The following is a 10,865-nucleotide window of genomic DNA, read 5'->3' as shown; positions in this document are numbered from 1 at the left end:
AGCGCTCTATGTGATCAAGGCGATCCGTATGGGCCCCAAAACGCCGTGTTTGTATTTGTTATTTCCACTATGTTCGCTCCTCGCCGACGGTATTCCGTCAAACTCTGTACTATATGGAGGTTCGATTATCCGGCCGCGCACTAGGAGGGGAGAAGAGCCGGAAAGTTCGAAGCTTTTCGCTACTTTTGCTTCATCGAGGGGCTCATCGACGCGCGCGCCACCCGTCGGCGTCATAAAAAGATGGGACGCCGCCGTGCACAGCGCCGCTCAGTTCAGCTGGCTCAGCCAATGCGCGCACTGCCTCGTCTGGCCACCATAACCATACGCTACGCTGAACTAGCTGAACTTGACCGTAGCGTCGTGTTTGGAGTTGGGGACGGAGTAGCGATCGAGTTGGCGGCGAGGTGATTGGATATGTCCACGCTCGAAGACCGCATTTTGGGCGAGAAACTTCACTACTACTGCAGCAGTAGCGAAGACGAAGATGAATCCGGCGTACCTGTCCCAGAGAAAGCGCCGCCTGATATCACCAAGCAGAGAGAAGGTTGCTCCGTCAACGTGAGTCGGCTTTTGCGTTCTGCTGAAGGAAAGCGTGGCTAGCAGCCGCTTGTGGTGAAAAAAAAAGGAAGATGTGTTGTCTGTTGAGCCGGTTGGCCGTTACCCGTGGTCCCAGGTCGCGTTCTCGGCCCTAGCGCAGTGCTGCACCGGTGCTGCGAAAGTTTGTCTCAGGCGCGAGATGAACGTGTTCTCTCTCTTCTCTAACCGCCGTTTCTTGTTATGCTGTGAGACCTTTTCAAGTTTAGCGTCTGACCGGTGGTCTGAAAATTTTGTCGCCTTTTTCGCGCAGTCATACAGGAGCTGGTCATGTTCATGGTGTTAGTGCATACATATAGTTTCATCACCTTGTCATCGCCGGCACCTGCATGCTTTGCCACTGGATAAGTTCGCAGCATTGGTGTCGACTTGCAGAGGCAACTGCTTTGCTGAGACGTAGTGCCTCTTTTTGATTATGTCAAGTTTATTTCTCCTTGCGCCGGCGCTTTTAATTTACAAATACTTGCCGAGGCTGGGCGATGCTGTGAACTAAATTCAGCGGCAAAGCATGTGGCGGCGATGTTTCACGTCCGTGGCTTAAGGTAGAGAAACCGTTGTGGTGTAAAAGACATCGTTCATTGCCATCGTTCAGCTCTGTGAGAAGCGTACAGAATGCAACCGCCCCCGGTATGCAGCCTTCACAGGTTGCGGAAAGCGTTCGGTTCAACCGAAACGTCAACTTTCTTGCAGGCTTGGCGTAGAAGAAGGATGGCCAAAATTACTGGAAAATATCTGTGGAGTCTGAATAGCGACTCTCTTCCACAGGAAAGATGGGTATTAACGAGCAGATTTATCAACTTTCAGAATTCCGAAATTATCTAAATTACCTTACTTTCAAATACCTTATAATAATTACTATAATAATCACCTTTCGCTTGATAAGCCTTCCGGTTCTGTACACTTCTGCACTGAATGGACCTTACTCTGATGAAATGGAGAGTCATAACTTTTATCTTAAATTTTCAATGCCTGGGCAATACAGGGTTATGATTTTTGCATGCGTTTCTTTATTTTTCTTCAATTCCTAAGTACTGCAATGCTGGATGAGAGTTTAGCAGGGAAAACAAAATGGGCCTTCGTCTCAATTGTAGACTTCCCCAAACCTAGGCAGAATGAAGGAAATTGCTGTGACTGTCTTGTCGCGCTGCTCTGAGGCACCAGGACGGTAGTTTGTATGACCGGTGGGCAGAGTGCATGTTGTCTCGCTCTGTGCCATTGTTGTGAACATATACACAACCTTTGCACTTTTCAGCTTTTTTTGCTTCTGGGCCATGCTGTGTTGCACATTATGCATTGCCAGCTTGTCCATCCTGCACTGATAATGCAAGGGATCAACTACACAGCTGAGAAGTTACACACTCGGTTCCTTAACCCTTTGTAGGACAGCATACATTTTTTCCAAAATTGATAAAAAATCTTTGATTGCATGAGTAGATGAGGTGCACATAAACGGTTACAATACAATGCAATACAAAACATCTTTATTTCCAGGAAGAACTGGATGGTCTCCTGAGCTAAAAGCTATACAGAAGCTTGACACGACCCAAGAGGCTATTACATGGCAGCAGCATAATGAAAGCAGTGGAATTCTCACTACTAAACAATATAAAGACAGCAACATGACAATAAACATGACAGATTAGAACAGCAGTAATTTCAAATAATGTAATCAGCAATCAAGTAAAAGAAACCTTTTGTATAGAACAATTAAAATCATATACGATGCAAGCAGAAGCAAAATACATAGATCTAGGTATACAAAATGAGAATGTAATTGTTTTTTGTTCATGCCCTCTGTATGTCCGTATTTGTTATGTGTTGCTGGTAGGCTGGTATTTATGAAACATAGCTTCTCGTTCTGGGGAAGTGAACTAAAAGATACTGGAGGCCATATTATAGAACATTTTATTTTGTCCAGCAATGTCTGCTTGCTCAATACAGGCACGCACACCTACTGTGTCCCGAACTCAGGTAAAATGAGCTGTTTAGATTTGTCTTTTAGTTTTGTTTTTGCTGATTTTAAGTAAGATGTTCTCGACAACCCATGCTGAAGCGATCACCTTCCCATGATAATCACCTTATCATCCTCACCCTCAGCCCTATCTAGCAAACTGCACCGTTGGAAAGTGCCGACATGGTGCTGTTTCAAGAAAAGGCCGGTCTGGATACGATATTTTTCAACGATCTCAGTGTTGACGAATTAAACAAAATTTTCCCTACCTGTATCATTGCGGCTGTATGCCTCGCTATTCCACATACATCAGGTGCAGTATGACAAAATTATTAGGTCTGGTACACACAAGAATGCAGAAAAGCAAAAAAGAAACTAAACAAAGCCTGGAGAGTTTTTCGAAGGTACCCAACACACAAGAACCTCACAAGAAGTTGCACAAACGAACCGTACAGTAGTTTAATTACAATCCAAGAAGTAAACAAAGTCTATTGGCTGGAAAAAAAACACTGCACCTGGCCCTGATAGTATACATTGTGAAATGCTGGCGTATTTTTGCCAACCGTCTGTGGGGGCACTTTTGGAATTTTTTAACGAAATATGGGTACTCTGAAAACTACTGGAAGCCTGGAAAAAAAGCAGTTTCTGTACCATGCCTGAAACCTGGAAAGTAACCAACATCCCCCAGTAGTTACAAGCCAATAGCCGTTACCAGCTGCCTTGCGAAATCCTTTGAAAGTGCCCTGAATGTAAAACTTTCTGTCCTTCAGTCCCATTGTGGTTTTAAAACGGCATGCTCGTTAACTGATCATCTAGTTTGCCTTGAAAATACTGTCTGAGAAGGTATTATACACAAACAACACTGCTTTGCTGCCTTTTTCGACCCCGAGAGGGCTTAGGACACACCTGGCGGTTTGGGAATCTTCGCGACCTAGCAGAGCTTGGCATCCATGGCAGGATGTTAAACTGCCTAAATGATTTCCTGTCCAACCTTTCCTTTCACGTACTCCTAGGCTCTACCCTCTCAAGGAACTTCGTTCAACAAAAAGGAGTACCTCAGGGGTGTCTCATAAGCACAACACTATTCGCTATAAGAATGAATTCCACAGCCAAAGTAATGCCGAAGTCAACTGCGTATTTAGTCTATGTTAATGATCTTCAAATAGTTTGCACATCCTCAAACATAGTAACATGCAGGAGACAAATACAGTTGACAATGAATAAATAGTGATGTGGGCAGATGGGAATGGTTTCCAAATTTCCACATAGAAAACAGTTGCCATTCTCCTCTTGCTCAAACTAGGCCTACAAGCCAACCCAACCCTACACCTGAATGAAACACAGCTACCCATAAAAAATGAATGCGAATTTCTGGGCGTAATCATCATCATCAGCCTGGCTACGCCCACTGCAGGCATCTCCCATGTCCCTCCAATTAACCCTGTCCTTCGCCAGTTGCGGCCGCCGTATACCCCTGAACTTCTTAATCTCATCCGGCCACCTAACTTTCTGCCACCCCCTGCTACGTTTGCCTTCTCTTGGAATCCACTCCGTTACCCTTAAGGACCAGCGGTTATCTTGCCTTCGCACTACATGCCCTGCCCAAGCCCACTTCTTCCTCTGGATTTCAACTAGGATATCATTAACCCACGTTTGTTCTCTCACCCACTACGGCCGCTTCCGATCTCTTAACGTTGCATCCATCATTTTCCTTTCCATAGCTCGCTGCGTTGTCCTTAACTTAAGCTGAACCCTCTTTGTTAGCCTCCACGTTTCTACCCCATAGGTGAGTACCGGTAAGGTACAGCTGTTGTGTACTTTTCTCTTGAGGGATATTGGTAAACTGCCGTTCATGATCTGAGAGAACCTGCCATATACGCTCCACCTCATTCTTATTCTTCTAGTTATTTTCCTGTCATGATCCAGATCAGCGGTCACTACTTACCCTAAGTAGACATATTCTCTTACTACTTCCAGCACCTCGCCACCAATTGCGAACTGCTGTTCCCTTGCTGGAGTGTTGAACATTACTTTGGTTTTCTGCATGTTAATTTTTAGCTCCACCGTTCTGCTCTGCCTGTCTAACTCATTGATCATGCTTTGCAGTTCATGTCCTGAGTGACTTAGCAAGGCAGTGTCATCAGTTAATTGCTGATTACTCAGATTAATTCTCCATTTCCAAGTTATCATATTGTAGTCTAGTGTGGGGTACTACTACAGCTCATAACTATAACAAACTAACGGTGCTCCAAAAAAAGGTGTTGTGAATATTTGAAAATTATCAAGGAAAACCATCTGATCTTCCAACAGACAAGCTATTTATCAAACATGGAATGCTTCCAGCTACACTAATATATTATTTCAAGTTATTACGATACGTAAAAAACAATAAATTGTACCTCTCTGAAGCAAACCTCCAAGAATCAAAGTACACCTTACGTAAACACACCAGAAGAATACCGCTCACTGGGACGAATTATGGCAGACAGATCTTAAATTTTCAAGTGCCTTATTTGCTGAATTTCATAGGAGAAGAAATTAAATTCCAGAAACCTGAGTTTAAGAATTATGTCAAATCATATTTGTTAACCCATTTCTTTCCTTTAATAAGACATTGTTTGCATTCATTTTCGGTGTAATCAAGGTGTATATATGTTATCAGAGTGCGGTGTGCTATGTGTCTGTAATCTGTGCGTGTGCGTGCAAGAGCATGAGTTTTGTAGAGTGCCGAGATGTGCATTTAGCATTTCTTTTTCCCTTAATATACTACTAAGCTTTGTCTAATTTCATATTTATATGTTCACTTTTATATGTTCAAATATTTATATTTATATGTTCAAATGTGTTTATGTAATTGAGAGATGTTCCCGTTTATCTTTGCTTTTTAATAAGTGTGCACTGAAATGCTGAATTGTGCAAACAGGGGCAGGAGCCTCTGTCAGGCTGTGAGCCTTTAGCTCCTGCTCCATTTTTCTCTGTTGTGAGAAAATGAAAAAGGAAATAAGTAAAGAAAGAAAGAATTCTTATCCCCAACTGTTCCCATTTCAGGCCCCGGAGTACCTCCTGTAAGCAGGTGGTGAATTGCTTTGGCGAGATCGTGTCTCCCTGCCGGACACCTTTCCTTGTTGGAATTTTATTGCTGACTTTATGGAGAACTATGGTAGCTGTGCAGTCGTTTAAATATTTTCCAATATTTTCATAACACACTCTTCCACACCCTGATTCTGCAACGTCTGCGTGACAGCTGAGGTTTCCACTGAACTTTCTAGAACCCATGCATACCGTATAAGGGCAATGGAACTTGTTCCAACCGGACTTTTGGCATGAAAATCGCAAGAAGAACGTTCACTCATTTTAGACACCACAGGAGCCAGCTTTAATGCTGTCGCATTTTCTTCTTCAAAAATGTGGTCAAGAAGGGCCCCAAGTTAAAAATTTTTTCTTTGATAGATTACCGTATTTTCCAGTGCATAAGACGTGGCTTTTTTTTTTCAAAAATCGTGCTGGTGCGTCTTATACGTGAATTTTTCGTTTTTTTTTGCGAGTTCAGAAATTACTGAGGTTCATGTTGAAGCTTTTTTCATCAAAAAAATATGACTACCAATGACGTGGTTGCAACATGGTTAATACTTCAATGCGGGGAACGCTGTGCGCAACTTTTTTTAGGTGAGCTTAATCATGAAATGGCGGGGATGACGACTTCCGGGATCACAAACACGCTACCGTTTCGGAGGCCCCAAGCAAAAGTAATGTGAAATGCCAGAAGATGGCGACAATTGCGCTTCCCGCCATTGTCAAGACAAGCCAAGACAAGCTGGCATTCTTTTTTAGCCACCCTTTGCAACTTTGTTTGCTCCGTGTACGTAGTACGTATGTAGAGCGATGAGAATGTTTCAGCCGTGTTGCCTCAGAAATGGGCGAACTTTTTGATAGTGCATCCGAAGATGAAGACTTCGAAGGTTTTAAGTAGAAACAAAATGGTGTTATGGACATATGGGAGAGTTCTTTCATTTTTTTTTCTTTTTTCTAAAACATGGTTGGGTATGGCAAGGGAGTTGCCTTTTTCGATCACTTAGTGTTGCTTAAGAACTTCTCACAGGTACGGTGAATTTTGCGATGGTTGCGCAAGCGTGTTTAATTAAGCCTCACTAGCCTGACTGGGTAAATTGGGGTGCGTCTTATACACGGGTGCATCTTATACACTAATTTTTTCAGTGACAGCCTGCATATATGGCGGGTGGGTCTTATACAAGGGTGCCTCTTATGCACCGGAAAATACGGTACTGACAGTTTATTTTTATCACACTTTTTGCTGTCCTCCCAGACGGGCCCCAAGGGTGTGCTAAAGGACTGGCAGCGCTACCAGCAGCTGCAGAGCGAGAAACGGGAAGAACAGGAGCGGGAACGGCTGGAGCTGATCAAGAAGCTGTCGCTCACCTGCAAGTCCGAGGTGGGTCTTCTTCTGGCTGGAGTGTGGGCGCTTGTTGCATTCTGCTTTCGCACCTGCGTTTTGTTCTGCCTGAGCACATACTGCACGCTCCAAAGCCACTCGACACTAACGTACCCACAAGAAAGAGAGATCTGTGGGACATCCCAAGGTTCCGAACATTTTACAAGTATTAAGCCCTGTCACATAACCTCCCATTTATACTAAACAAATAATACACACAGTCCAGGATTGAGTAGAAGAGGTTTGAGCTCTGTTTCCTTGTAATTTCCATGTTCCGGCGATACTTTTGTTTTGTTACACTTTGTTTTCTTATTTTTCTTTCTGTTCTTGTACTTTATCTCTACTAATTGACTGGACAATGCTGTTTCCACATTCTTGAAATGTATTTTCTGACATAAGTTGTTTCACTTATGCCCTTGCTATAATTTCAGTGCTAAGGATCTTGTATAAAATATTAATTATTGTTGCAAATTAGAGGTAACATGCCTGTTTTAAATGTATTATGATGTTACGGATGCTGCTACGTAACGGTCTTCTTGGCCTTAGTCAAGCTGCATGAGCGGCTTCTAGCCAAGATGGCCCTCCGGGCACTTCCTGGACAATAAATAAACATTGAATTGAATTGAATAAAATGGCATGCCACACTCAGTGGAGTTGTGCAGTGCTCCACCACAGTTGAAAGTTTAGTGGCACTGTCGAGTTTCATGCTAACTTGGGTTGAATCTGTCTGTAGGCTCCGCAAAGAAAAGAACACTTATTTCAAACAAGAGCACTCTACAGAGGTCTGTCTGGTTGGGATTTAATTTAAGGGGGCACGAGGGTCTTAAAATGAACTTTTTTATTTATGGCTAGAATTCCATGAAATTTTGCACACAGATGCGTTTTTCTCTTCTGGTTCCAAATATGTAATCATAATTGAGCTGGTGGTCTTAAATCTTAGAAAGTCTAGAATGTAATTAGGTAATTTCTTATGCAGCTTTAATGAACTTTCTCACTGCATTTTGTTGCTTTCATTTACATGAATTGATAGCCACAGAGTTTCCATACCCAGTTACATTCTTCGTTTTTCTCTAAAAGCATGTGATCCTGATATGCAGTGTTGAGAGTAAAAGGTTGCAGTATTTGACACTTCAACTCATTAAGCTAATTGTAAGTTGCTAGCTATACGTGGCCTAAACAAATGAAGTAAGAATGTCATTGGGTATGGGAATTCGCTGGCTATCAATTCATGTAATTAAAACCAAAAAAATGCCGTGAGAAAGTTCCAGCAGAATAGTCCCCACTAAGTCAGTCTTGCGGTCACAGTCCTCGGAGTGTTCTGCCACCGCACTTTTTATTTATTTATTTATTTATTTCGGTACCCTCAGGGCCCGAGGCCATTACAGAGGGGAGTGGGGTACAGTAGACAAAATGAGAAAAGAACAGCAGTCACTAGTAACACAAAATGTGAACAAAAGTATGGCTCGTGCAAATGAGTAGGTTACAGCAAATACAGTCAAACAAATTGGCAGCCATTAACTCAAAATTATGAGCAAAGAATAAAAGTAAAGCATACCACGCAAAAAAAAAAAAACACAAGGAGTTATTTTTTGAAATAGGCAGGAAAAAACTGGCGCACATATTCTGTGATGCCCCTAAACAGCAGAATTTGTGGAGGAAAAAAAAGAAAAAAAGACCGGGTTTGTTTGAACCACCAGATGAGCTGAAAAGAATAAACAAATGGCAGTGCGCAAGAATCCCATGCACTGTGTTACCATCAGGTTAGCTGAAGCTGATTTAAACACTGAATGGTCACATACTTCGACGACCTTTGTTCATTTGTGTGACGTCCACTTTGGGCTGCTTCATTCTTTCGAGGAAGTTCTTGGTTTCCCAATGTCTGATGCCGAGCACTTCCGACTGCACCCTGAGCCTTTTTTGGATGACCCTCCTTTGGGCGAGGAAAGAGGCATCCGATGGTGGATTGGGTGCAATGTTGCAATGCGTACCACTTTCTCCCTGAGAATACAGGCCCATGTTTCACTGACATAAGGAATGGTAACATGTTTTTGCCAATGGCATGTATTTGGGCCAAAAATTAATACACACTAATCTCAAGGCTAAATGTCAGGGAACCTGAGACAACGAAGTAAATAACAGGCATCATTTACTGATGCTCATACTGGATGAATGGAAAACCTGTAGTGCCCTGCCGCGCTGGCTCAGTGGTTATGGCACTCGGCTGCTGACCCGACAGACGTGGGTTCGATCCTGACAGCGGCGGCCGAATGTCGATGAAGGCGAAATTCTAGGGGCCCATGTTCTGTGCGATGTCAGTGCACGTTAAAGAACCCCAGGGGGTCGAAATTTCCGGTGCCCTCCACTACGGCGTCCCTCATATTCTGAATCGCTTTGGACGTTAAACCCCCCAAAACCATAAACCAAAACCTGTAGTAACCAGGAACATATTGGACATACACACCTTACACACGACTTCCTACTAACAGAAGAAGACAAACCTCTCTGTGAAAAAAGCGGAGATGAAATTACAGTACACCACATTTTATTCTCACGCACGGAAGTTGACTCACCGAGGAAAAAGCATTTGACTCCATGCTGCACAGCACACATTCCTCTTCACCCGGCATTGATTTTATTATTGATATCCCAGGTGTTCTTAGCTTTTTAAGGGAAGCAGGTCTCCTTGAAAAGCTCTGAATTCCGACCGTATGCCTCGCTGCATATGACGTTACACCTCAGCCGTTTTCTTGTTCCTGAGAAGAAGGCCGAGGTTTTTTTATTTGATAGGCTGGGAGCATTGAGATACGTGCCCAGCCAAGGATAGGCACTGAGGCTACCTGTGACCCTCTTTGAAGCTTTCACTAATAGCCATTTTTGAAGTTCCTTGCCTTTCTCATTACCAGCAAGTATATGAACTGAAGCTTTAGGCCCTCTACACCACTTATTGTTTTTTCACAAGTTAGTAAAATCCAGCAGAAAACCGTTCTTCCTGCACCTTGAGCTGGGCACATGACAGCCTGAAACGCTTATGTGCCTCTACACAACACAACAAAAGCTCTTTTTTTGCCTTCATGTGATCCTTTGCTCAGGAAATTCTGCCACTGTACTGCCACAACTGTCTGATGTGTAGTGTGGTTTTGTTTCCTTTGTAACTGCATTTGCAGAAGGTTTGGAAGTGGACAACTCAGGAGGCTAACAGTAATGATATTAGTTACCCAGGCTGCTGGTTAGCGGATTCTGGTGTGGGCTAGTTGGTTCATGCTTAATAAACAGATTCACAACAGCGCTACGGAACGAGGACAGAAGGAACACGAAAAGCACAGGACGGGCGCTGTGTTCCTTCTGTCCTCGTTCCGCAGCGCTGTTGTGAATCTGGTTAGCATGTTTTAGATGTATTACACCACTGGTAATGCTATGCCATAAGAAAAGCATTCTTTTAAGGGACACTGATCTTTGAGACCAAAAAATGACCAAAAATTGATTTTCATAAAATTTCATTTGTGGAATCCACAGCTGTTATTTTCCCACTGTACCAATGTTTTCCTTCAAGCAATCAACATTTTGACCATATTATTAAATTCAGATCATCGTATGGGCTGAATTTATGCAGCAGCAGCAGACAATTTAATGGCATGAAAATTTTGGACATCTCGACTTATCTCAACACCTAGGACAGACAGAGATGTCGTACTGTTTCCTAAGGGAAGCTGAAAGCACAGTGTGTGTGCAATAATCTAAGCTGATTTGTTCAGTCACACTAAAAAATTTATAATTCCGCAAAGTTTATCAATGCCTAACATTCACACCTTGAACATTGATATTCCAAGTGCTGTAAAATTACTAATTGTGGGTAAAATGGAAAAATGATTT

At 42.9% G+C, this 10,865-nt stretch overlaps 1 protein-coding gene across 1 annotated transcript in view; it reads left to right on the top strand.

Annotated features, from left to right (window-relative positions):
* Window positions 1-329: 329 nt before the first annotated feature.
* LOC149337809 (phosducin-like protein) overlaps window positions 330-10,865 on the top strand; it is a 31,089-nt gene continuing 20,553 nt past the window's right edge. The window contains exons 1-2 of the mRNA XM_089553536.1: window positions 330-558; window positions 6,870-6,995. Coding sequence (XP_089409662.1) covers window positions 415-558; window positions 6,870-6,995 — 270 coding nt within the window. The 5' untranslated portion in view covers window positions 330-414. The remainder of the gene's footprint in view (window positions 559-6,869; window positions 6,996-10,865) is intronic.

This window comes from Amblyomma mixtum, chromosome 7 (assembly GCF_055824585.1).
Source record: "Amblyomma mixtum isolate Tamu chromosome 7, ASM5582458v1, whole genome shotgun sequence".
Lineage (NCBI taxonomy): Eukaryota > Metazoa > Arthropoda > Arachnida > Ixodida > Ixodidae > Amblyomma > Amblyomma mixtum.
This window is presented reverse-complemented; position numbering and strand designations above follow the sequence as displayed.